At 52.3% G+C, this 23,804-nt stretch overlaps 12 protein-coding genes across 12 annotated transcripts; 2 read left to right on the plus strand and 10 right to left on the minus strand.

Annotated features, from left to right (window-relative positions):
• Positions 1–30: 30 nt before the first annotated feature.
• On the minus strand, positions 31–2,001 carry BJY04DRAFT_214082 (flavin-containing monooxygenase; the record flags this gene model as incomplete). The annotated part of the gene is made up of 1 exon (XM_073715109.1): positions 31–2,001. One exon carries the CDS (start codon positions 1,999–2,001, stop codon positions 31–33), a length of 1,971 nt encoding a protein of 656 aa, XP_073575697.1.
• A 341-nt stretch (positions 2,002–2,342) lies between these two features.
• BJY04DRAFT_230140 (putative vitamin H transporter) lies at positions 2,343–4,185 on the minus strand (the record flags this gene model as incomplete). Its single annotated transcript, XM_073719222.1, has 5 exons — positions 2,343–2,808; positions 2,875–3,483; positions 3,540–3,700; positions 3,749–3,865; positions 3,928–4,185. 5 exons carry the CDS (start codon positions 4,183–4,185, stop codon positions 2,343–2,345), a joined length of 1,611 nt encoding a protein of 536 aa, XP_073575698.1.
• Positions 4,186–4,758: 573 nt separating this feature from the next.
• On the plus strand, positions 4,759–6,108 carry BJY04DRAFT_214084 (putative monooxygenase YxeK; the record flags this gene model as incomplete). Its single annotated transcript, XM_073715110.1, has 1 exon — positions 4,759–6,108. The coding sequence occupies one exon, from the start codon at positions 4,759–4,761 to the stop codon at positions 6,106–6,108; it is 1,350 nt and encodes a 449-aa protein (XP_073575699.1).
• A 161-nt stretch (positions 6,109–6,269) lies between these two features.
• Positions 6,270–7,546, plus strand: BJY04DRAFT_179402 (dienelactone hydrolase family protein). The gene is made up of 5 exons (XM_073709897.1): positions 6,270–6,376; positions 6,426–6,509; positions 6,584–6,987; positions 7,065–7,176; positions 7,257–7,546. Exons 1-5 carry the CDS (start codon positions 6,316–6,318, stop codon positions 7,409–7,411), a joined length of 816 nt encoding a protein of 271 aa, XP_073575700.1. The 5' UTR covers positions 6,270–6,315; the 3' UTR covers positions 7,412–7,546.
• On the minus strand, positions 7,547–8,025 carry BJY04DRAFT_179404 (uncharacterized protein; the record flags this gene model as incomplete). Its single annotated transcript, XM_073709898.1, has 1 exon — positions 7,547–8,025. A coding segment is annotated over one exon (430 nt), but the record flags the coding sequence as incomplete, so codon positions are not given.
• Positions 8,026–9,241, minus strand: BJY04DRAFT_179405 (uncharacterized protein). Its single transcript, XM_073709899.1, has 2 exons — positions 8,401–9,241; positions 8,026–8,345 (listed from the first exon to the last, which is right to left on the minus strand). Exons 1-2 carry the CDS (start codon positions 9,151–9,153, stop codon positions 8,331–8,333), a joined length of 768 nt encoding a protein of 255 aa, XP_073575702.1. The 5' UTR covers positions 9,154–9,241; the 3' UTR covers positions 8,026–8,330.
• A 226-nt stretch (positions 9,242–9,467) lies between these two features.
• Positions 9,468–11,035, minus strand: BJY04DRAFT_214086 (Zn(II)2Cys6 transcription factor domain-containing protein; the record flags this gene model as incomplete). The annotated part of the gene is made up of 3 exons (XM_073715111.1): positions 9,468–10,397; positions 10,469–10,825; positions 10,892–11,035. 3 exons carry the CDS (start codon positions 11,033–11,035, stop codon positions 9,468–9,470), a joined length of 1,431 nt encoding a protein of 476 aa, XP_073575703.1.
• Positions 10,695–12,166, minus strand: BJY04DRAFT_179407 (NudC domain-containing protein). Its single transcript, XM_073709900.1, has 4 exons — positions 11,821–12,166; positions 11,401–11,722; positions 10,892–11,334; positions 10,695–10,825 (listed from the first exon to the last, which is right to left on the minus strand). Exons 1-3 carry the CDS (start codon positions 12,064–12,066, stop codon positions 11,303–11,305), a joined length of 600 nt encoding a protein of 199 aa, XP_073575704.1. The 5' UTR covers positions 12,067–12,166; the 3' UTR covers positions 10,695–10,825; positions 10,892–11,302.
• Positions 12,167–12,303: 137 nt separating this feature from the next.
• BJY04DRAFT_179411 (uncharacterized protein) lies at positions 12,304–15,630 on the minus strand. The gene has a single exon (XM_073709901.1). It carries the CDS (start codon positions 15,368–15,370, stop codon positions 12,689–12,691), a length of 2,682 nt encoding a protein of 893 aa, XP_073575705.1. The 5' UTR covers positions 15,371–15,630; the 3' UTR covers positions 12,304–12,688.
• Positions 15,631–15,942: 312 nt separating this feature from the next.
• BJY04DRAFT_205166 (uncharacterized protein) lies at positions 15,943–19,123 on the minus strand (the record flags this gene model as incomplete). The annotated part of the gene is made up of 3 exons (XM_073713564.1): positions 15,943–17,666; positions 17,993–18,514; positions 18,598–19,123. 3 exons carry the CDS (start codon positions 19,121–19,123, stop codon positions 15,943–15,945), a joined length of 2,772 nt encoding a protein of 923 aa, XP_073575706.1.
• Positions 19,124–19,482: 359 nt separating this feature from the next.
• On the minus strand, positions 19,483–21,036 carry BJY04DRAFT_119218 (WD repeat-containing protein jip5). Its single transcript, XM_073708302.1, has 2 exons — positions 20,635–21,036; positions 19,483–20,539 (listed from the first exon to the last, which is right to left on the minus strand). Exons 1-2 carry the CDS (start codon positions 20,994–20,996, stop codon positions 19,660–19,662), a joined length of 1,242 nt encoding a protein of 413 aa, XP_073575707.1. The 5' UTR covers positions 20,997–21,036; the 3' UTR covers positions 19,483–19,659.
• A 368-nt stretch (positions 21,037–21,404) lies between these two features.
• BJY04DRAFT_230141 (glycoside hydrolase family 7 protein) lies at positions 21,405–22,948 on the minus strand (the record flags this gene model as incomplete). Its single annotated transcript, XM_073719223.1, has 3 exons — positions 21,405–22,243; positions 22,296–22,679; positions 22,733–22,948. The coding sequence occupies 3 exons, from the start codon at positions 22,946–22,948 to the stop codon at positions 21,473–21,475; spliced, it is 1,371 nt and encodes a 456-aa protein (XP_073575708.1). The 3' UTR covers positions 21,405–21,472.
• Positions 22,949–23,804: the final 856 nt, after the last annotated feature.

A 23,804-nucleotide genomic window follows, 5' to 3' on the forward strand; every position in this document is an offset into this window, starting at 1 on the left:
AATCTGGAGAGTGGGCAGGGTAGAAACTACCTAAAGTTGAGCCTTCAGCTGCCTTGCTGGCACGATCGACAGCCCCTTCAGCTCCCCGTCCTCTCTCCATCCCTCAATGAGATTCAAAAATGAAATCGCACCTTCAGACCAAGCGCTTCCCCTGGCCCGCTTGGCCTTCTCAACAGGATCCGTTATCGCTGCACTCTCTCCATACCCATTGAAGTATCCAGGCGTACACCCTCCAAGAACCGAGTAAAAGGGTGCCCGGCGCAAAACCTCTCTTGAATGCGCCTCTTCTGCATCCCGTGTCACCTCGATAATCGCACGTTTCCCATGCCCGGACCCAATACGCTTCTCCGCCTCGCCGATCCAGAATGCGACATGCTTGGCAATCAGACCTAGCATGAAGATGTTGTTGCCTGTGATCGTGGCTTGGTTTGTACCCGAGAAGAACAGGTTAGGGAAGCCGCTCGTGGCATAACCGTGCAGTGTCGCGGGGCCAGTGGAAGCCCATTTCTCGTCAAGAGACTGGCCGCCTCGTCCGACGATATCCACGCCAGTCCGGGCAGAAGGGCTGCCGTTGCCTGCGGTAGGTGCTTTGTACCCTGTGCTGAAGATGATGATGTCGACAGGGTATTCCTTCTCCCCTACAACGATTCCTTTCTCTGTCACGGCCGAGGGGCCCTTTCCGTCTGTGTCGACGAGGTGGACATTTTCACGATTGAAAGTCTGTAGGTAGAAGTCGCTGAACGTTGGTCGCTTGCACCAGGACGGATACCATGGTTTGAGCTTGTCAGCTGTCTTGGGGTCCTTGACAATCTGGTCGACCCTTGCCCGAACTCGATCCATATGAGGCAGATCAAGCGCATGATACTTGTCAGCATGATTCTCCAGCTCCTCCTGCGAGAGCTCCCCGATGACCCCGTGGCCGGGGGTTCCCAGCACAGCCGAGTAAGCAGGCGAATCTGTCCACCCGTCGTTGATCAAGTTCACATCTCCCTCTTTGGCAGCGTTCGTCATGAACTTATTCAAATTCCATTGTCGCTCATACTGCCAGCCTTTCTTTTCGGCAACGGTGCTGCGGAATTCCTTCTCGTCTGTAACCCGCTGTCCACGCTCCTTCACATACGCTGGCGTCCGTTGAACAACGAATAGCTCGCCAGCATACTTTGCAACTTCCGGGACCACAGCAATTGCTGTTGCAGCCGTGCCGATAACAGCGACCTTTTTCCCCTTTAACCCAGTAAGCTTTTGATCCTCCTGCGACCCACCAGAGACGCCATAGTTCCATCGCGCAGTATGGAATAGCTCTCCGCCGAACTTTGTCAACCCAGGGATTTTTGGGATTTGAGGCTTCGTCAGAACGCCGGCAGCGAGATAGACATACTCCGCGATGAACCGAAACCTTCTCTCCCGTTCACCTGGACCGCGATGTTCAATACCTTCGACAATCCAAACTTGGTCCCGTTCATCCCAAGTGACCTTCTCCACATCCGTTCTGAACAACGTCTTATCAACCAACTCCCACTTCTCTGCGATTCGGTCCGCTTGTCCCCGGATCTCTGCCGCAGGCGCATACTTATGGCTAGGCACGTACCCCGTCTCCTCAAGCAACGGGAGGTAAACATAACTCTCAATGTCACAATGCAACCCCGGGAATCTATTCCAGTACCACGTCCCACCGAACCCACCCGCCGCATCCGCGAGGCGGATTTCATCAGCAGATTTTGCAATTCCCTCGTTAAGCAGGCGGACCGCAAACTGCAGTCCGCCGAAGCCTGCGCCGAGAATAAAGAAGCGGTGCTTGGAGTCGTCTTGGATGGGTGAAAGTTGGGCGTTGAGTTTGGCATGATCGACCCAGGGATCTTCGGCGAGGGAGCGCAAACGCTCCGACTCTGATGATGTGAGAGGGAGGAACTGAGATGTGCCATCCGGTCGGAGACGCTTGTTTGCTTCTTCGGCATACTTCTTGCGGACGGCTGCGAGTGTTTCGGGGTTTATTGAGGCCATCATGAAGGTATGCTTCTTTTTTCCCTTTCCAGTGCTCAAGGGCAGCGAGCAGGTTTCTCTCGGGGATATTTATTCACTTACAGCTGTAACGTGCTCTCGGGCAAATTACACAGATAAGGCGTCCTAGGGCACGGATGACGCGAGCCCTTCTCCAAAACACGCCACGGATGACACAAGGCATAAGCAAAAGGACGCGAGAGTTGAGCATCGAGCTACTAGCATCCTACATGCTAGATTGCATATTCTACTCCGCATCACTGACTCGTGCTGCTACCAATGCCAAATCCCAATGCACCAGACTTGGCCGACCAACCCTTCAGCGATTCAATCCACATTCCCATTCATAGCCACTTCGAATCCCGAATCCTCTCATCCCCAAGCACGTCAATATCCCTCTCTCCAGAATAAGCTTGACCCCTCTTCCTCTCCCTCAATGCCCCCTTCCTAACCTGCAGGACATTCCGCTCAATATCGTGGGTAAGCCACCAAGTCCACAAATTCGAGACCAGCGCTGCAGCCGCAAAGCAGAAGCCGATGATAAAGCTATTCCTGTATCGATTGTGCGCCCATTTTGACTGGAAGATCTGAGGCCCTACAACAGATCCTAATTGTGCAATGCTGCTTTGCAGACCGATTGCGAATGCGGCCCCCGTGGCGGTTGTCAGCGTCGCTGAGCGCCACGCCCAGTAGGGCACGTAGTAGGAATTTATGAAGAATTGTGAGAGCACGCAGGCTGTGTATAGGCCGCCGCGGTTGGAGAGGGTGAAGAAGAGGATGAAGCAGATCATTGTGCCGAGGACGATGACACTACACATCGATGTTAGCCCTGAAATTTGGCTGGCTAAAATGGTTATGGGCTGGGGGCAAACTTACATGCACAACAACGGCCTAGAAACTAGGGCTCGAGAGGTAAGTAGCGTGCAGATACACATGGCTAGAATCCCGGCCGCCGCAGGCGGAATATTTAACAAGAGGTTATTCGGCAGTCCCGCAAATCCCAAATTTGTGATGACAGTCGGCAGATACCACGTCAACGCATAATTACCCAGATTCATGAGGGTCTGGTCCAGCAAAAAGCCCCAGACCGTGGGGCTCGTGAACGCCACCCATGCTTCCTTGGTATCCCAGCTTGGATCCGCAGTTGCAGGCGCATTTGCCGGAAGGCGAGCTTCAAGAAACTGTTGCTCGCGTGGGGTTAGCCAGGAGCTCGAGCGCGGCGACTTAGGAAAATCAGGAAGAATGATGAAGATTGCGCCAGCAAAGAGAACTGTTCCGACGCCCTCAAGGATGAATGCCCAGCGCCAGCCGCCGAGGCCGCGCAGGCCGTCCATGAAACTTGCGCCGTAACAGATCAAGGATCCAACTATGGTCGAGAGGTTCGCGATCCAGAAGTACCAGAGCATTGGGCGCCCGACTTCGTCTGTGCGGTACCAGTATGAGAGAGTTGTGATTATGCCAGGGAACATGCCGGCTTCGAACATGCTACCGTCTTGTCAGATGGGCTCCATGAAGACTTCCCGAAGGGGTGATTGGCTTACCCGACCAGGAAGCGACAAGCTAGAAGCTGGCCTGATGTCTTAACGGCACTGCAACAGGCTGTTGCAATTCCCCAGGTAAAGAAGATACGTGACTCGAAAGCGTGCGGCGTCATGTACTTCAGCAACAGGTTGCTAGGCAGTTCGAAGATGATATATGGTATCTAACAGAGAGTCAGTTACGAATCGGTCGACAACGAGGTCATACTTACACCCTGAGCGGTAGCAACCCAGTTGTAATCGTCAGAGCTCATACCCAGTTCATTGAGGATATTTGTGGGTTCTCCCACCTGCATCGTCCTGATGACGCTGGCGTTGCCAAAGCAGATCTTACCAACATTAGCACAGCACAAGCATGAGAAGTGTCAGGCCATTGATGCAAGTTACTTACATTCTTCGCCATGAACATCAATCCAATTAACACAAGGAATCGCCGATCGACCTTGCGCATGATCTTCTTTTCCTCCTCAGCTGAGAAGGTGGCTAAGAAGGCAACCCGAGCCTCGGGGTCTTTTCGCAGGTCTCTGGATAGATCATCTTCAGATACGGCAATGACTGTTGTTGTTGCCGCCCGGTCCTCTTCAATTTCACCGTCGTCCGGGGAGGATCCGGAGCTTTCGCCTTTGTTTGGATGGAATAGCGACACCATGGCGTATGTTCTTTTACAGCACAGCTATGGCGGCTTTATCAAGATACTCCGCGTAGAGCTGTTTTATAGCTCTCAACCCTAACTTTACCTTGGCACATTGTCTCGTTTTGGCCGCGCAAATGACGTTTGATTGCGGAATTGTAGGGCACATAACACCATCTACGCAGACCTAATAAGACGCGCCTTTGAGAAACGACTGGTTGAGGTATATCAACTGCAGCGGCAGCTATCACCGCTAAGTCCAGGAGTTGGAGTATAAAGGGTGTAAGCAGGATCAAGCTAAGGTTCAAAGAGTGTCTCTGGCCGAGAAGGATGTACTCTTGCGCTGGAAACTACTCCAATGGTGTGCTTGGTGCATGATCCTTCTACATACTCTTCTGGTTCTCGGAATATAATGTTGGTGGTGGGATGTTGATGCCTTAAAATGTACCGATGTCGACATCATAACTCGGATTAGGGGATAGGCGATAAGTTAGTGATAGACGTCAACGCCCCATGCCGGTGTCAGGTACAAAGCCCGGGGGCAGAGTCAAGCAAAGCAATCTTTAATCTCTCGAGAAACCACCACCAACCATGGCAACGAGCCCGCCTAAGAAACTGCACCTCGCAGCGTTCATCTACTCCGGCCAAGTCTCACAGGTCTGGCGACATCCGGACTTTCACGCCCACGACTCCTTAGACGTGGACTACTACATCAGCTATGCTCAACTCGCCGAAGATGCAAAATTCGACACACTCTTCCTCGCGGACGGCGCCTCGTTCCCTGGCGGCCCGCTCGCGAAAAGCTTCTGGAGCGTTAGTGCCTTTGAACCCGCAACGCTCTTCTCCGCCATCGCAGCGCGGACACAGCATATCGGGCTCGTTTATACAGCGTCAGTAAGTGATAACGAGCCTACACATGTAGCGCGCCAGATCGCGAGTCTGGATCACATCAGCCACGGACGAGCAGGGTGGAATGTCGTTACGACGTTAGGGCCTGGGTCTCGGAATCTCGGTGTGCCCTTTGAGGAGAATAAGGATAGCGGGAAGAAATATGCGAGGGCGAGGGCATTTTTGAGTGCTGTGCAGACGTTATGGGATAGTTTCGAGGATGATGCGCTGCTCCGCGATAAAGAGAGCGGGGTGTTTGTTGATCTGGAGAAGGTGCACGCACCTAATATTGATGATGGATTTTATCGCATTGACCAGCCGTTGAGAGTGGAGAGGCCTCTCCAGGGATACCCCGTTATTGCGCAGGCTGGGACGTCTCCTGAGGGGATTGCATTTGGTGGGTCGACGGCGGATTTGATCTATGTTGCGAACTATAGTATTGAGGATGGACAACGGACGTTTCGGGCGCTGAAGAGCGCGGCGGTAGATGCAGGGAGGAATCCAGATCATCTTATCATCCTGACTGGCGTTGCGGTGATCTGGGGCGAGACACAAGAGGAAGCTGAGCGGAGGCTGCAGGAAGTCTCTTCATTGTGGCCAATCGAGATCGCAATCCAAAATCTCGGAATCGATTTCGGAGATGCAGATATCGATGCCCCCTTCCCGGAGGAGTACGACGTTGGATCGAACATCAAGACCGGGATGTCATCGAAAGGTCGCGCAGCTGCGATTGCTTCCTTTGCGCGTGCCAATGGTTTGAGTATTCGGCAGACTGCGGAGCGGTGCTCTATTGGATTGGGTCATCGGCCGCTTGTGGGGACTACGCAGAGCATTGCGGATGATTTGCAGGCTTGGCTTGAGGCTGACGCGACGGATGGGTTTGCGGTTATACAGCCGCGTCTCATTGATGGGTTGAGGGATTTCAATGAGCATATCATTCCGGAGCTGGTGAGGAGAGGATTGTTCAGGGAGGAGTATGAGGGGAAGACGTTGAGGGATAATTTGGGGGTGCCGAGGCCGGAGAATTGGTATGTTCTTAATAGGAACCAATAGGTAGCGGCTATAGTAATATGAGCCTCAGAGTAAAAACCGAATGATGTTGGTCATGGTTTGTAAAGGATGATCAAGCTGGCTGTTGTTAAAGGAGTTTGATATCACGTGATGCTATCGTAACTATCTTATCAGTCAATCCCCCGCAGTCAACATCTGAGCTTCGAAGCTATACAACTCACTGCTTTTTGTCAAGACACAGCTTTCAAGATGTTGATCAAGGAATCCCACCATGATGTTGCCACGACCGCGGACGGCAATGGCTCAATGCGTGCGCCTCCACACCCACAATACTACTACATATCACTCACAAACTATAGGGATATATCTCTTCCACCCCACCATCCCGGGCTACCCGAATGCTCGATTCCCCGGTGTCGTCGTGTTCAGTGAAATCTACCAAGGTACATCCTCTTCCCTTTCCAACCGTCCCACCAAGACCGAAATCATACAGCACAGCTAACCAAAACCGCTGTAGTAACCGGCCCCGTCGCGCGCTTTGCCCGCCAAATCGCCGGACAAGGCTACATAGTCGCGGCCCCCAGCAGCTACCACGAGTTCACCGGACCAGAAGCCCTCTCCTACAACGCCGAAGACACAGACAAGGGCAACGAGTGGAAGATCACGAAGAAAGTGTCCGCGTACGACGAGGATGCCACACTCTCAATCGACTACCTGCTTTCTCTCCCGACATGTACCGGCCGCATTGGGGCGACGGGGATGTGTCTTGGTGGACATCTGGCGTTTAGGTGTGCGTTTGACAAGAGAGTGCAGGCGGCGGTTTGTTATTTCGCGACAGATATCCATTCTTCTACGCTTGGGAAGGGGAAGAAGGATGATAGTTTGGAGAGGGTGGGGGATATTAAGGGAGAGGTGACTATGGTAGGTTTTGTTTTGAGATTGTGGGAGTTGAAAGGATAAGAGAATGAGTGGCTAATGTGGTTCTGTGTGGTGTGTAGATTTTTGGGAAAAGTGACACGCATGTTCCTCCTGAGGGACGGGATTTGATTCGCAAGACGCTGCATGATAAGGGTGTGCTGTTTAGCTTTTATGAGGTTGCGTGGGCTCAGCGTAAGTTTTGCTCACCTATCCTGCCCTTACTTGATGAAAGGAGCGTGCAAGTGGAAGGCAGTGCTAATTACAAACGCTAGACGCCTTCATCCGCGATGAGCTCAGCAAGGGACGGTATGACCCGGCTATCAGCAAAGTGTGCTTTGAGATGCTACTTGAGTTGTTCGGGCGGACACTCAAGCTTGATCTTGGTGAACATGACGGCAAGAAGGTTGAAGTCGAGGATGTTTGTTAGAAGAGTGTATATGCAGGATATGATAGCGCTGCCTATCATTACCATATTACTACAAGCACACACCGACTCTGGTGTGATCAACTGCCAGTATATCATTCTATAAAGGAATCTTTGTCATAGAAGCAGGACTGTCCTAGTACTAGTATGGTATCTAACCGAATTGAACTATCTAAGGATTAATTCAACAACGTAGGTAGACCAGGACAAGGTTTCATTTGTCGAGTTTGAATCCGATGCATTTCCGGTGCCCACTGGTTCAAAAGAAACTCACTTAGTAGCAATTTTAGTTCCGTGAATTTGGTACTAAATCCGACAACGAGATCATCAAGGAATTGCTGTGTAGCGCTGTCTTCGGATTCCATCATCCTGCGCCGCCCTGGCGGGGGCTGGCAACTATGCGGGAGGCCAAGGCAGGCGAAGCAGCAAGCACGGAACACAACGGCAGCCAGGTGCTGACTGCGTGACTTTCCTACAAGGCGGGAGATCATGCAGCTTATTACTCGTGGAGAGTGTAGCCCATGGATGGTCGCGTTGATCAGGAGATTTATCGCACGACATCCGCCAAGGAAGCACGGGCAGCTGTATATTGTGCAAGTGTTCCAATCCCTCATAAGTCTGGCGATAAGCTCTCTATCAACAAGCGGTGCAAGAGTATTGAACCAAAACCGCCCAAATTGGTGCCAGAAATCTGGATTGTCTTCGTCCTGCAGCAGGTGGAATTGTGTGTGTAGTAAGTGGGAAAGGCAATTCCCGATGTGGTTGGCGATTCGATGCAGAGGTGTCGTATGGGTCAGTCCGGTCACGCCAAATCGTGAAGCTCCTTTAAAGCAGAACCACTCGCACATTCTAAGGTAAGCAAAAACAGATTTAGGGTATTCAACTGAAAGATCTTGGCCATGGTTTCCGGAAAGGGGTAGACTCATTGCTGCAAGTGGTGAGTACATCAGTCGGTCGCGCTCGTCAACATTTCTAAATCCGAGATTATGTAGGATATCTGCTGCCTCTTGGTTACAGCCAACCAAACAGTAGATAGATGTAAAGTTGGAAGCCCAAGCACGATCAGGAATAAAATATCTCACACTGTCATGATCAAGGTGACCGGATTTCAATAGCGCACACGACACCGGTCCTGACTGCGTGTCCAGGAGTCGCTGTTGGGGCTTCACACCCATAGTTCGCAACTGCTCACCCAGTAAATATCGCCGAGCTAGCGATAGGAGGTGGGACCGGCGCTCAGCTAGGCATAGCGCAACGTGCTCGAATATAGGCTTGTGGTAGGAATAGACTGCAGCACAACGGAGTATTGCTCGGTCGATCGGGAATTTGCGACTAAACAGCATATCATGGACTGTCGCTTGCTCTTGGTCCATAACTGCCTGATACAGTGCGGGTAACATCGTTTCAATTTGTTGTAAGGTCCTCTTCGGGATACTTGCTTGGTCCCAAATTGCCGAGTTTCTTTGCGCCATGGCTAGGAAGGTTCGGAGGCTTGCAGTCAAGAGTTTTGTGTAGATCAAGAAGCCAAGATAGATAAAAAATGAATGATAAAAATGACCAGTAATCTCTAAATTTGCAAGGGTCTTCTTTGGGATTAGCAGAGAGAGTAGAGGTCGGATGCAAAGACCCCGTCCTGGACTTGTTGCTGCTGATTGCAACTTCCGAATCTGCAACTGTTCAGCAGGCAGGTGGCGCGCTGCGACTTCTACGCGCAACGCCCGGAGCTTCAAGCCCTTGTAGCTCATAGCAGGCTAGAAGGAGTCATTTAGATGCCTTGGGTTGGTTTCTCCGAGGCAATTCAAAATCTGAATGCATCGGACACAGTCTCTATAACATGAATGAACCGAGAGAGTCTTGTTACCAATGGGCGGGTCAGCTGTTTATCCTCCGAAGCAATGAGTTGATAGTATCGAAGAATTACTGCACGGATAATAGAACTGTGACCCGACTGGGCAAAGCAAGAAATCCATTTCACGAATCGCCAGCGTCGTCTAACGAAAGAAGCGGCTCAATAATCATGTGCCATGGGATCTGAAGCAACATGCGGCACGATGAGAGTTCACGAAGGAGCGGTTTGCGAGTCTGGACTTTCATGCTGAGTACTGACGGTATGGTAGGGGCTTTGAAGATCCAAAGAATCTGGCAAGATGGTGTAGGGTGAGAGCTCCAGGCTCGCCAAGTTACGCTGAACATGTTGAAGTAAATAACCACAGGCCTGTGCAGGAAACTCCAGGAGCCGCAGAACCAGTGGATCAAGGCTGTCTTCCAAGTACATGCATATCGCAGCACACTCCGACCTCGCGCGGGCGTTCACCCACCACAAATCAATACTGAGCATGATTGCCAGCCACCAGGCTAAAATCATAAGCGCAGGTGGATCCTTCGCAATCAATCGCTCGTAATAGTTCGGGAACAGTCGACCCATGAATGTTGTTATTTGGGGAAATGTCTCAACAGAAGGCCTCAGTGACAGCATTGGCGTCAGCATCCGTAATGGCCACATATAGGGGGTGTTCTCTACGGTTGAGAACTCTGTTATTCCGCAAAGTTCGGCAAGCTCAGGATGAAGCCCTTCCTTTCCATTGCGTTCATCCTCGAATAGTTCGCTCCGGGAGTCCATGAACATCTCGAACCACATGCTCTTCCGCAGCCATTGTTTTGTCCTGCCTAATAGGTGACTCAACCCAGACTGAACAAATAACCAATTCAGAGACTCGGCGGGCTTCGGCGAGAAGACGAAGGACTGGTGTGGGTTATACGAGTCCATGGCGAAAGAGTTCACAGTCATAAGAAGGCAGGCGGAAAACATTGGGTCCATGCCCTCGATAGTGATAGGAGACTGGAGTTCTGTCGAGTATTCGCGGATTGCACGTTGCCAGTGATGTGTTTCGAGGACGGTGTACTTGCCGAGACTTGTGTCTGTTTCTGGCAGTGTCTGGCGAAGGTGCGCAATCGCGACCGCGATTATGCTATGCATTAGGTATGGAGACTTCAATGTGCCACTGCAGTTAGCCTTGCGGCTCACATCACCCTGCGATACGTATGGCTATGGGTGGGTACCTGCAACGCCAACCTTATCATCTTTCCCCGCATGACATCCCTCCCTGACTTGCTGATGATTGTCGGCGTGATTGTGTCCTGAAAGTGCCTCAACGTATCCAGGTTACTCAAGCACTCTCCGAACTTCCCCTGCTTTAGCTGGAGCAGCTCATTGATTTGCGTCGTAATCGCATGGACGGCCAGAGTGTTTGCTGTCGCATCAGGCGCAATAGAGGGAATTTGCTTGATAAACCGCGTAACAGCAGCATTGTTGCTTCTTCCTTTCAGTTTGCCGAGACCAGGTGGGAGAATAGCCTCGTATATGCACTCGAGGCCTAGCTTCTCGCACTTCTGGCAGCGGGGACGCGTCTCGTCACACTACCATCCATTATAAGCATTTCGCCGCGCTGGGACCATACGACACTCTGGATATTATGCGCGTACCTTGACTCGACGCTGTTTGCATTTGGCGCAGCCCTCGCGAGACTTGCGGTGGGGTCGGCGTGCGTGGTAGGCGCGTGGCTCGTCGGCTTTGGGGGGTAATTTGACGCGAAACGGGACGTTCTGGCCCTTCTTTGGGCCTTCCATGGCGGCTTACCCTGGGCTGTTTATTGCAGGAAGAATGAGAAGAAGTGAAGGAGGCATCGTGATGTCTTGCCTAGAAAGTTGGAGTTGCATCTAGGCAGACTCGATGAAATGGCGGTCCCGCATTCAGCCTTACCACACTTGGCTCGATCTACAGCCTCGTATCTACAGAACGCCAACCCTCAACCTTTACAGGACGAACAAAACTTTTCTCTTGAAACTTGAAAGGCTTGAGTAAATCATGAACTTCATTAAACCCATCACACCCCACTAACCAATCTTCGCATTCGAAAAGTCCATCTCTATAACTAGTTAGCCCACCGAACCCCTTCAACCCGCGTAGAAAGAGAAAGAGAGAGAAAACATACCAGGGTGCTCCGCCTGGAACTTCTTCAGGATATCCATCTTCTTCTGCTCATCGCTCGTCGGCCCACCCATCTCCTTCTGCCTCTGATCATACATCATCTTCTCAACCATCGCCCTCGTCTCACCATCCAAATCACTCAGCTTCGAGTTCTCCGGCGTGATCTTGCTAACATCGACTTTCGGCGCCGTTGTCACAACATGAGGCCACCATTCCACCTGGTTCAGCTTATCAACGTGAATCACGATTTCCTTGCCCGGTGGCTTCGAGGTTGATTCCAGTGTCCATGAGGATTCAGAGGGTTTGATCGGATGAGGGAAGTCGCCCTGAGCACAGTAATAGTTAGCAAGCCACTTCGTAGATTTCAAAGGATCTCCGTAGAGTGAAGTCCCACGGTGTGGAGGGGCGTAGATAGGTAGGATACCTGAATGAAAACCTCCCCACCCTTTATCGCAGCCTTAATGCTCGTCTTTGTGATCACAACATCAAGATCCCTGCCGCGAATGTTTCCAGCCACGGGAATCGTAACGTCCAGGTCGCTGATCGTCTGTGTCCATTTGTAGGGGAGGGTTGCTTGCTCGGCTTCTTCGGCGGCCTTGCGTTGTTTTTCTTCGATTTCGCGGGCCGCGACCGCCGCGGGGGAGGGGTCTTCTTCTTGGTTGGAGGACATGTTGGGGAAATCAGTTATTAGGGTAGGGATAGTATCTGGAGAGAGGAGGCGAGAAGGAAAGGAGTGAGGGAGAAGTCGAGGTTAAAGTTGAAGATTTGGCGGTTGGAGGGAGAGCTTGCGGCGCTGGGATGCGGAGGTGGGGCGGCGGTTTCCGAAGCTTCTAGTGCTCTATCTATCCTAACATTATCAATCTATAGTCTACATGTTGAAACACTTAAAGTTATTGGAGGTCAACAATCTGAAAATGAGTAAAATATATATTCGCATCTCGATTATTTTACCTAGCTAGAGCTACTCAGACATGAAAACAATGTAGAGAAAACTATTCTCAACGAAAAAAGGCAACGAGATAGGGGAATACGCCAGTAGATGCCGCATGAAATAAAGACCAGCCTGATGACTCAAACACAAGATCGCAAATATAATAATGCCATATCACTGTCCAGTTACCCCATTTCCCCATCCCATAGCCTTATCCATGCATACCGAAAGTTGCTCCCTGCACCGTTGCTGAAAGAAAGAGTTGAAATAAACCGACCGACGCCTGGTATCTTGAGATGTGAAGAGCAAGCTATTTGACGCTGATGAAAGCAGGTACACAGTGTGGGGTGTACTGCAAATATTACTCGTTCGCGCCGAGCAAGGTTTGGATGAGCAGAAGCTGCAGGCTCTCATGCACGTCGACCTGATGCGGGGAAGACGTAGAGGGGTGAGCGTGAGACTGCGCGACCTCGTCAATGAGATCTTCTATTGTTTCTTCCTCGGTGCTAGGGCCCGAATTACGATTCTCGACACCCACTGAGCTGGAGGGATCAACTGTGTCGAAGAACTGTCCGGCGTATTCGGCAACTTCGTTGGCGAGCTTCGTTTCGAGAATCCTCTCCAACGCTTGCATGTCACGTTTCAGTTTCTGTTCCCGTTGGGCTTTCTCCTCTTCTGCTCGGCGGCAGGTGCCGTCTCGGTCACGGAGTTTTGCACAGTTGGGGCAATGGTAGTTTGTTTCGCAGTAAGAGCATTTACATGGTGGATGCGCGGTAACGCAATCCTGGCAGACATATACCGAGCAGCTAGAGCATTCGCGGAGGATACTGGCGCAGCGCTGGCGCTGATCACCAATCGGACGATACTGTGGGCAGAAGAAGGACTGGCAGCCCTGCCATTTTCCAGCGTGGTGTTCAAGGGGGGAATCGGATATGATAGACGGGGAGGATGATCGGGATCGATTAGAACCTGATGCTGATATGCTGCGTGAGCGGCGATGGATTGATCGGGTTAAGGTAGTATGGTTGGCGAGCTGAGGATCGATTTCGGGAGCGTGATCCTCGGTGAAACTACTTGTGGTAGAATCGACAGTTCGCTGGGGTCGGTATGGAAGGTCGAAGCCAGCGTATACGGCGGTCTGATGTGCTAAGGCTGGTGATGCTTCTGCTTGAGTCGCCTCTGCCTGGGTCGCCGAGGAGCCTGCCGCTACAGGATCGGTCCGGTTTTGAATAGCCAATTTCTCTAGAGTTAGGTCACGGTACCCGCAGATCCGCAAACGGAGTCCTCGCAGGTCATGTTCAATGCACAACGGTTTGGAGCAACTCTTACAATGCACCTTCCACTGTGGCGCGTCATAACACTCGGTGCAAAGATTTCGAGGACAGCTGGAGGTCTGCCTATCCGGAGGTCCGAGAAGCCATCTCATCATGGCAATGTGTCCGGCTTCGAGGGTATAGTCGGGTTTGCGTGGATCGCCATACGCATACTTGGGGAATGATTTGCTCCACTCCTGTGATGATTCCATCTCTTCCCATCCTTGGCCACGGGGTAGAGGAGCCGCACGGACCTGATCAACATCACGGTTGGGGGTTCCAATGCTTATGCCACCACCACCAGAGAAGATGGGCTCAGTGCAGCACCAGTGGAATTTCAAACCGGGGTAGGAAACAGGCGTGTTTGGCTGCGCAGCCGCATCATTTTGCGCGTCTTCAGCGGGATCATACATCAAGCACGGGGAGCTAATAGCACCAGGAGCCCACCAGAAAGGAGCGGTGGGGGCAGGGGTTGCTGACGATGACTTAGGCGGTTGTGAGTGAAGATAGGGTCGGTCGTAAGCACAGCTAGCACATAGCGTCTTTCGACATCCAACACAATGCATCAAGATACTGCACTGTTCGCACCTCTCTGAGATCTGCTCGCAGCAGTTATCACAGCGGATATTCTCAACAAAGCGTCGGTGGCTTTGCCGCAAATGTGTTGAGATCATCTTCCCTTCGCCAACTTCTCGCTTTTCTCCAGTACCTAGAGCTTCACCAAAACATCCAGTCTCATCATGCTCCCACAACTTGCCATCTTTTTGAGCAGGACGGCTACTACCAGGCTCGACAGGTCCAATCCAGTTTTTAGATCGCCAGAGTCGGTCAAATACCACCCATACTTCTGGTGAACCCTGCGGAGCACGCATGGCGACATAGCCTCTCCTGCGGAAACACCTTCCAGCCGGGGTCGAGCACCACGCCGTATCTGTCCAGATACCAAGTTTGTGGCACAGGTTGACCAACTCATGTGTCGGTTCAGAGTCCGAATCCTTCCGCGTTAGTGAAGAAGAGAGATAAGGTCGTCGTCGATGATGCCGGCATCGATAGGTGTAGAGGCTCTTGAGAGCAAGGTGTTTTGTAGACAGTGAGCTGCCAATATTCCTCTCCAGGCTAACATCGTACTGCAGCCCGAACATCATCAGGTACGGAATAATGTGGTACTTCAACGAGACATTCTTGCACCCGCGGACGGAGAGATGTTCCAGTGTTTCCCGTCGCGGGTGTAATACTGTGGAAATCAATATTTGTCCAGAAACAGCCGTGTTATCCAACTCCAGGCTCTTCAAACACGGGCTAAACGGCACCACCACGTTCATTAACAGCTGATCAAGGGCGTACGGTCTCGACTGTCGCGGTATCCGGGGATCTGACGTTTCCGGGAGGAACACACGTAGTAGCGACGGCGTCCCTGAAGTGTAGAGGAGGCGAAAAGAAAGGTATTTCCATGCTGTCGGGTAGGCGCGGAGGAAGTCTCGTAGGTAACGGGATGTATGAGAGAGTTTAAGGATGGCATCGGTCGGCGTCTGCAGGAGGAGGGATTCGAGGATTGGAGCGTGGGTGGTGATAACTCGTTCAAAGATTGACAAAGGGCGTTCTGTCGGGTCAAGGCACGAGTCTTCCAGTTCAGTTCCTGTGGTCTGGTCGTCTGTGTCAATCTCCTCCACCGTCTCCTCTATCTTCCGGTTCTCCGCACCAGGCGGGAAAGGCTCTTGAATGAGCGACATGGCAACGACAACTTCGTTTTTTCTTGCTTTCGGAATGTTTATTGCTTTCTTTTCTCTCGCAGGTATCTCAGGCTGACGCGAGATCGCGAACACAGCGGAGGATGCGGGAGTCACGGCGCATCATAAGGCTGCTGAGAAAGGGAGCGCGCGCAGGGAGGAGTAAGACCTAGGACCCGGGAACCTGGCACGAAAAAGCCATCAAAGGGAGAGCACGATGGGAAAGTCAGCCCCAAGCCTGACAGTGATGCAATAACTGAGGGGGATCGTTGACAACTCAGAAAGCAGTGATGAGGCACAAAATCGGACAACGCCCAGCGCCCATCATGTGATAGGTCGCCTTGACAAGTTGACTGAGTTCTCTTGCTCTCCTCTATCTCAACCCTTTACATCGTGCAATATGTGACAACAATAGATCGAGTAACTAAAGTTTTCTATTGGTTCTAACTATTGGATAGTAATTCTAGGTGTTATGCATCCCAAATGGTTCTTCTAAGCACCAACTGAGATAAAGAATTGGGCCAAAGCCTGACAACCCATCACTCGGGCATGCGATTAATACCTCAAAGGGGCTCTTAATGCCTATCTACCGATTCCCCCACAGTGTATCCCCTTGCAATACCCTTGCGTCCTTCGACAACCAGCGTGCTATCATCCACCCCTTCGCCATCATATTGAACACTGTTCGCCGCGCTATCGAAATCACTTCCCAAACCCGTCCACGTCCGCTGTGATCGCAGAAACTCCGCCCCTGGAGAGTACGAGCCGCCGATCATAGCAAGATCCCCCTTTGCTCGTCTTGCGAGTGCCCGCGCAGCAGAGGGCCCATTGGCCGCGGCGATGGCTCCATTGGTATCCTTCGAGCTGCCCTGCGCGGATACGCGGGGTGCGGATTCCCGCATCGGGCGCGTGTGGGAAACGTAGCGGCCCGTTCGGAGGTCGAACTCAGGTGGTGCAGACTCGGGTTCAGACATCTCATCCTCGTCGTCGTTTTCGTTGTCGGGTGCGGCTGCGTCGTTTGTCGACTCCTCGCCTGCAGGTGGCTGGTCAAGGACGCTCTGGAAATCGCTCTGCCAGGCCCCTGTCCAGACCCGCTCCTCGTCGCCCTTGAGAGCAAACTCTAGCTCAAACGGAGTGATTACGGGCTTCCAGAAGTCCTTGCTGTCGACCAGTGAACTCTCCCAGCAGCCAATGACAACCCAGCCGCCAATCTCACTAAAGTTGGCTACCTTGGCTGCGTTCAGCTTACCGACAACGAACATGTAGCTCTTCTTTCCTGCTTCTGCGATCTTGTCTCGGACATGTTCCACGATATGAAGGTAGTTTTTGACACTCAGCGTATTCACCAAGATCCCAAATATAGGCACGGTACTCAACCGGGTCAGAATCGCGTAACGGCGTCGCAAAACCGCAGAAGTAGAAGCGGGCAGAGGCTTAACATCAACTCCAGTCGGGCCGTCCGTAGGATAAATGTGGATTGCCGCCACGCGAGATGCAAGCGTCAAAAGAAGGGCCGTCGGAGGCTCGGAAATATGGAAGAGCTGCCAATCCACGAGCGACTCTGGAGCCTCCTTCACCGAAACCGGCACAGTACGGTTAGGAATAACAGACGATGGATCATGCACCAACTCCGTAGCAAAGAGGTCCGTATAACCCTCCTCCGTTAGCCGCGCGTAGACCTCCGTAACATGATCAGAGTAAGTCACGTCCGCCGCAAGAATCACCTTCGTGCTCAAATCCGGATACGTCTCCTTGAACGCCTTGACCAGCGGCTCCAGAGCCAACTCCTTGTGCGTGAACACATAGATCACCGGCAATCTTGCGGTGGGAGACAGGCACGAGCGGCCGTAATGCACAACCACATCCGCATCGACATGCTCCGCCGCCACCTCATCCACGCAGCACGTCCCATACGATGTATCAGCCAGGATGTACAGCTTCGGCTCATATGCCTCGCCTACAGTCAGATTCGACACATCCCGCGCTAATCCGTTGACACCCTCCTCAACTCCGTTTGTTTCTCCCTTTCCTTCCTCGGCAGGAGACCCCTCCACGATCTCCTTCGCCTCTAACCCGCGACTCAGTAGCTGAAACACCCTCGGCGCATCCGGGAGCATCTCATCCGGAAATTGCAAAGCAATCCGCTTATACCGCGCCTGGCGGATCTCTTTCAGTGTGCGCTCGATATCATAGGTAATGGCGAGCTCTTCTTCCGAGAGATTGCGGGATGTTTCTGGCACGACGGGATCGGTTAATTCGAGGATCCGGTCGTCGGGGGTGGAGAGGACGGGGGCGGCTTCTGGTTCGGATGCCATTTTGTGTTTTATGTATTTCAAGAGAATATAACAGGAGCTCGACGGCTGTAAATTAGTGGGTGAGGGGTTAAAGATCGTAGTGGGATGATGCAGTGGATTTTTTTTTTTGGCGGCCAAATCTATCCATGTTAATCTCCCCACCTAACCCCGCGGCCAATTACTGAGGGGCTGATTCAACAATTTACAGCATCATAGTCCACGCTCTATAAAATTATAGGACCATTCCGAACAGGTACCGAAAATACCCATTTCTTATATCGCTCTATGTAAGCCATAGCAAACGCCTACAAATCCGCCCTAGCCGGCTCACCAGCCCAAACCCTCCTAATCAACTCCCGGATCGGCTCCCTCTCAATCTCCCTCGGATTCCAATAAGGATTCCCCACAGCGATATCCGCCGCCTTATCAATATCCTCCTCCTTCATGCCATACTCCTTAACGCCCCTCTTGACGCCCAGCTTCTCTAGCAGCACATTCAACCCCTTGATCGCATCGCCGTCACTTCCCGGTAACACCTCGGCGAGCTTCTTCATCGCCTCAGGGATCTTCGGCGCATTGTAGGAGATCGCGTGCGGAAGGACCGCGGTGTGTGTTTCTGCGTGCGGGAGGTTGAAGCTTCCACCGAGCGTGTGGCAGAGCTTGTGGTGGATAGACATGCCCACGCTGCCGAGGCAGGTGCCACACAGCCAGGCGCCGTAGAGGGCTAGGGAGCGCGCGGAGGGGGAGGAGGGGTCTTGAATGATATCCGGGAGAGCGGTTGCGAGAGCGCGGGTGCCTTCTAGGGCCATGAGGTTGATGACGGGGTTGGTGTTGCGGGCGTAGAGGGCTTCGACTGTTTCCGAGCACATTAGCTTCTACTTCACTCCAGTCTCCAGGTGCCTAGTACGTAGTGAAACTCCAGAAGGGAAGACATACCAGCATGCGCAATCGCATTAACACCACTCGTGGCGCTCATCCCACTCGGCAGAGTCATCGTCAAATCAACATCATAGATCACCGTCCCAGGAAGGATCTTCGGGTCCGATCGCGTCTTCTTCAACCCGTCCGCCGTCTCGCCCAGAATTGGTGTCATCTCACTCCCGGCATAAGTTGTGGGGATGCAGATATGGTAAAGACCAGTCCGAATACTAATCGCCTTGCCCAAACCGATGGTGCTGCCGCCACCAATCGACACAACGACGTCCGCATTTTGCGCCTTCGCATACTCCACAGCCTTATCGGTGATGTCGGTGGGGGTGTGCATGGTAGCTTCAGTAAAGATACCAGCGATCTGTCCCTTGAGGACCTCCTTCACGCTCTCGGCTTGGTTAACCTGCTGCGGCGTCGAGAGGATCAAGGGCGCTTTCTTGTCTAGGCGGGCGATTTCATCGGGGAGCTTTTGGAGGGTGCCGCTGCCAAAGACGACGCGGCCGGGGTTGGCGTTGTACTCGAAGGCGTCCATTGTAGCTATGTTCGAGGGGTTGTAAATCAGGTATCGAGGTGAAGGGAGCGAGGAGGAGAAGATGAGGGAATCCACACTCTGATATAGGAATGCAGACCAAGCTTGATCATCATGATTAATCGAATTCGGAATCGGTGCAAAATCTCCCCACACCCCACCGGCGGGGGGAAGGAATTTGGAACGTCATGAAGCCGAAGTGTAAATCTTCGGCAAATCCTTCTCGCATGAGCATCCGGGGAGTGCCGGCAGCAGGGGTTGTTCAGGAGTTGTCTAGAACATTGCATAGATGCGACAAGAGACTTTTATTTTGCGAGAGAATCAAGCTTGCCTCTGCTGCTCTGTTCGAGACTTTTAGTCCGGGCTGTTTAATCCGGTGTATACTTCATCAAAAAGCTCCGTCGGGAATCCCCCTCATCCCATATACCCCAGTCGCAAGGACGGAATTACGGCATTAAGCTAGCGGAATTGTTTTCGACAGCTTATTCTACAGCGAATATATGAATATTGTTTTACATGGGTATCTCAACCAACAATCCTCAATCCAGATCGTTGAACGCCATGACCTCCTTGCCCTTCCCGCGGCCTTTTGACGCTTGTTTTTGCTTCTTATTGTTTCTCCTCCGTGACTTATCGCTCTGTCGAGGTTCGCGGTCACTCTCTGAATCATCGTCTTCACTGTCATCACTGTCCCCCATCATGTGCTTTTCCCCAAAAAAGCCGCCGGAGACGGCAGCCTCATGCCAGACTTTGACCACTTGACCACCACCAGTAACCATGCGGCCCTCAACGTCGAAACCGAGGCCAATCACTCCTTCCGTCTCATCGTGTGTAAGTTCTGAGACTACCTTGTTCATACCCATCTTGACGAACTTCACTTTTCCGTTTCCGAGACCGATGGCAATCATCTTGCCCTTGCCCAGCTCGTCAGGAACAGCAGTGAGTGTCTCAAGAGACTCCCCGCCACCCTCGCCTTTCTCAACGTGGATCCGCTCGTCCTGGTCATCCCAGGCGCCCCTCTCCCAGAGCGTCAGAACACCACCGGAGCCACCAACAACAACCTTTTCACCGCGGCTGGTGCCTCCTGAGGACAGTCCACTGATAAATGTAGAGCTGATGAGCTCTTCTTCCTGATCCTCACTGCGCACCAGCACGCCCCTTCGTAGATCCGTAACAGCCAGCGTTGTACCACCCGTAGTCACCCATTGTTTGCTAAATCCCGAAGTACTAGTATCTGACGCTGGAAGCGGCGTCAACGAGGAAACGTAGTCATCATGAGGACGATGCGTCTGTTCAGGCCGAGCGGTAACTTTCGAATACGGCACGCGGAGGTCATATAAATGCAGCTTGCTCGAATCCGTAGCAAGGAGTAATGTCTGAGGAGAAAGCGCATGTACAACGGTCGGCGCATCAATGGACCTAATACCATGAAATCTTATCAGCACCCATTCCGTAAACCTCCTTCACACAAACCAATTGACCCTCGACACCAACGAAAAGTAATAAGAACTCACCCATCCTTCGCCGCCGGAATTAAGATCTTATTAACCACAACCCCCGACTCCACCTTCGCAGCCTTCACCAGCCCATCCGTCCCCGCAGAATACAGCGTCTCGCCATCAATCCCGAACGTCACAGTCCGACAGCTGCCCTTGTGCCTTCTCGTCTGCCACATAGTATCAATGTGTCCCTTCCCGTTTCGCGACGAGGCAACAGATTCCCCATCGTCGTCTGACTCTCCGCTCTCCTCGCTGGGGAGTCGGAATGCTTGGACGTGGCCGCTGGCGAGACCGACGGAGATGACCGGTTCGTTGGGGTGGATTGCCTGCGCGAATAGGTCCGCGGAGAGCGGGAGGGTGCAGACTGTGTCGAACATCGGATCAGAGGAGGAATTGACCAGTTGACGGTTGGTTTCGAGGGTGGGTGACCTGAGGAGGAGCTGGGGGAGCTTCGATTTATTTCGTGGGTATGGGCCGAGTGTTTTTCCGGTTATCTATCGTTTTAATCTGACAGTGCCGATAAGATAAGTCTGGAGGGGGTAATTTTATGAGCCGAAGTAAAAAGAAAATTGTGATTGAGATTGTTCTCAGGAAAGCGTTTAGTAACTCGATTTTTTTTTGATAATCAACTAGATACAAAGCAGAAGTAGAAGCAAAAGACAAAAGTCATGTGAGGAAAGAGCAATCTTCAAGCCCCGCTTGGGTAGAGGAGCCAAAATATATCGACACAAAGAAAGAGCAAACCGGCTAGCCGGAGGATCTATGTCCGCTATATACAGATTGTGCGGTTGAGAGAAGCGAATTGGTTTTCAGAAAGTCTCGTAGTGCACACAACATTCATTGCTGGGCTCGCTTAGTGGCGACGAGCAGCAGTGCCAGCAGAGTCAAAGGTAGAGCCGATGGGGCCGAACTTGATGTTGGAGAAGGTGACGGTAGAGCCAGGGAACTGGGACTCGACGTTCTCAGGGTCGCCAGCACCGTTTTCGCAAGTACCACGGGCAATACCGGGCTCGCTTGGGTCAGCGTCTTCGGGGTAGGAGCTGTCAAGCCACTGCATGCTAGCGTAGTGGTCGTCCCAGATACTGAGGATAAGGACCATGGACGACAGGGCGTCGCCCATTCCGCTGAGACCACCATGAAGTTCAAAGATGTCCTCATCACCGAAGGCAGTTTTCTGGGCAGTGCAGAATTCGGAAGTGATCGAGTTGCCTTCGACACCGGCGATGTTGGAGGCGGAGTTGGCGATAACCTCACCGTTCTGGACATAGAAGCGCTTGATTTCAGAAAGGGAGCCGCCCTCGGCAATAAATTGTGTCACGACAGTCATGGGGGAAGAAGTGTCAATGATGCCGCCTGGGCCGTAGAAGCTAGTGTTGCCCATGCGGTAAGAGTTGAAGTCACAGCCATCAGGGTCGCAAGTGCCCGCATAGCGGTCACCGGAGTAGGTGCCGCCACACGCATCACCCTCACACATAGTCTGCTCGATATCATCGCAAGGGTGGGGAGTGTACGCAGTAGAGATGCTGTTGGCTTCCCAGATATCCATCTCAGGGCAGCAGGTGCCGAGGTTACCAACTCCGCCGTTGGGATCACTGTCGGAACCAGTCCATCCCTCAACGTTTGCCTGGTCCATGTTAGCAAGTTTCGTCAAATGAAGCCATTGTGAGATATCTTACCAGTCCGTTGATGAACTTGATGTCACGGGGGCACTGAGAGTCACAGTAACCGGTTCCATACTTAGCGCCGGCAGTGTTTCCCTCATATCTGCTGAGACCACCATCGGCGTCCATTGAAGTGAAGTAGAGAGCGCCGTTCAAGCCGCAAGGGAGGTTCGAGACGTCGACATCAAAGGTGAACTCATTGTTGATGAGGTCAAAGGTCTCATAGGTCTCGTCGTCCGCCATGAGGTACACACGAGAGCCGACATTTGAGCCAGTGACAAACTGGAGAGTCAAAGAGTCTCCAGTAGAGGTGATACCGTAAGTACCCTCATAATCGGCGCCATCGACGGCACAGTTCTGGGCGCAAGACTCATTATCAGGGCAAAGAGTCGAGTCCCACTATAGACAGGGTTAGCATAAAGCCGGAAGGATGTAAAGCTCGGTATGCTTACAGTGTTGCCTGTATAGCAGTTGGTGTACCCCTCGACGGAGTGAGTCCAGCGCCAGTTGGAATCCAGTACAACAGACCCGGCGACTTCAGTACAGGAGCCACCAGTCTCGCACCGCTGCCAGGTCAAAGGTGGGTGAACTTCCTCCTGCTGGGTACCTGCCTGCTGGGCCCGGGCGAGCGACGCAAGGGCCGAGAAGAGAAGAGCGCGTTGATACATCTTAACTAAGATTGAAGGCTTTTCGTTTTATTGTGTTTGTCTGTCCGGCAAAGGTGATAATCAGAGCTTGAGGAGGGCAAGATACCAGTCTTTATACCCATTTCTCAGAATCGCAAAGCCCCTGGTGCGCTTTCATGTCCGTTTCAAGGTCCAGCAATGCGTCCTCCGTTGAGGAAACGGTGCCCCGGACCGCGGCGCCGTAATGTTGGATGTTTCATGGAAATAGAGTGCCACCACTGTTGGGAGAGGTCGGGGATGGCTCCATGCTCAGATTGTAAATGCGTGGAGCCCGTTGGTTGGACTGTGGGGTAGAATCGAGCTTCAGTAGAATAGGTGGAGTTTCCAGAATGAAGGCTACCATTGGCCTAAGATTGAATGAAATCGAAGGCTACGGAGGATGCTCCGAGAAGAATCCGTCGGACGCAGTACAATATGAGGAAGTTTTCTGTCGATCACGTAGAGTAAGGAGATGCGTGAGGAGAGCAGGTTCATCAATCAGCCGACAGTACTGGTGATTAAAAGGCGAACAGGAGTATGTAGGAGCGTTCAAGCTCAGCTTGTCAAGCTTTGTATCTATGTTCAGTTCGGTTCATTGGGTAGGTCTTTCTGTATTTCCTCAGTCCTCGATGGATATGGACTGACATATAGCGAGTCAGCGATGCAGGAACAACTCGGTAGTTGGCCCCGGATGAGAGCGCTAGCCTAGAGTTTGTCATCATTCATTACCCCCAGGTTGAACTTCCATAGGATGCACAAATCCGGAGAGGGGCACATCTGATACAGCAGGCAAATGTGTAACGCCGCTAGAGTTGCTCCGGAGGGGGAGAAGGCGGGGGATCCTTGACGGTTCGAGTAT

Source organism: Aspergillus karnatakaensis, assembly GCF_047715665.1.
Source record: "Aspergillus karnatakaensis strain CBS 102800 unplaced genomic scaffold BJY04scaffold_5, whole genome shotgun sequence".
Taxonomy (NCBI): domain Eukaryota; kingdom Fungi; phylum Ascomycota; class Eurotiomycetes; order Eurotiales; family Aspergillaceae; genus Aspergillus; species Aspergillus karnatakaensis.

Coding starts and splice junctions, on each gene's coding strand:
- BJY04DRAFT_179402 (XM_073709897.1), top strand. CDS start 6,316: ATGTTGATCAAGGAATCCCACCATGATGTTGCCACGACCGCGGACGGC. Junction 6,510..6,583: donor GTTCAGTGAAATCTACCAAG/GTACATCCTCTT, acceptor AAACCGCTGTAG/TAACCGGCCCCGTCGCGCGC. Junction 6,988..7,064: donor TTAAGGGAGAGGTGACTATG/GTAGGTTTTGTT, acceptor TGTGGTGTGTAG/ATTTTTGGGAAAAGTGACAC.
- BJY04DRAFT_179405 (XM_073709899.1), bottom strand. CDS start 9,153: ATGAGCTACAAGGGCTTGAAGCTCCGGGCGTTGCGCGTAGAAGTCGCA.
- BJY04DRAFT_179407 (XM_073709900.1), bottom strand. CDS start 12,066: ATGTCCTCCAACCAAGAAGAAGACCCCTCCCCCGCGGCGGTCGCGGCC. Junction 11,723..11,820: donor GTGGGGAGGTTTTCATTCAG/GTATCCTACCTA, acceptor TACTGTGCTCAG/GGCGACTTCCCTCATCCGAT. Junction 11,335..11,400: donor GTTCCAGGCGGAGCACCCTG/GTATGTTTTCTC, acceptor AACTAGTTATAG/AGATGGACTTTTCGAATGCG.
- BJY04DRAFT_179411 (XM_073709901.1), bottom strand. CDS start 15,370: ATGTCGCTCATTCAAGAGCCTTTCCCGCCTGGTGCGGAGAACCGGAAG.
- BJY04DRAFT_119218 (XM_073708302.1), bottom strand. CDS start 20,996: ATGTTCGACACAGTCTGCACCCTCCCGCTCTCCGCGGACCTATTCGCG. Junction 20,540..20,634: donor ATTCCGGCGGCGAAGGATGG/GTGAGTTCTTAT, acceptor TCATGGTATTAG/GTCCATTGATGCGCCGACCG.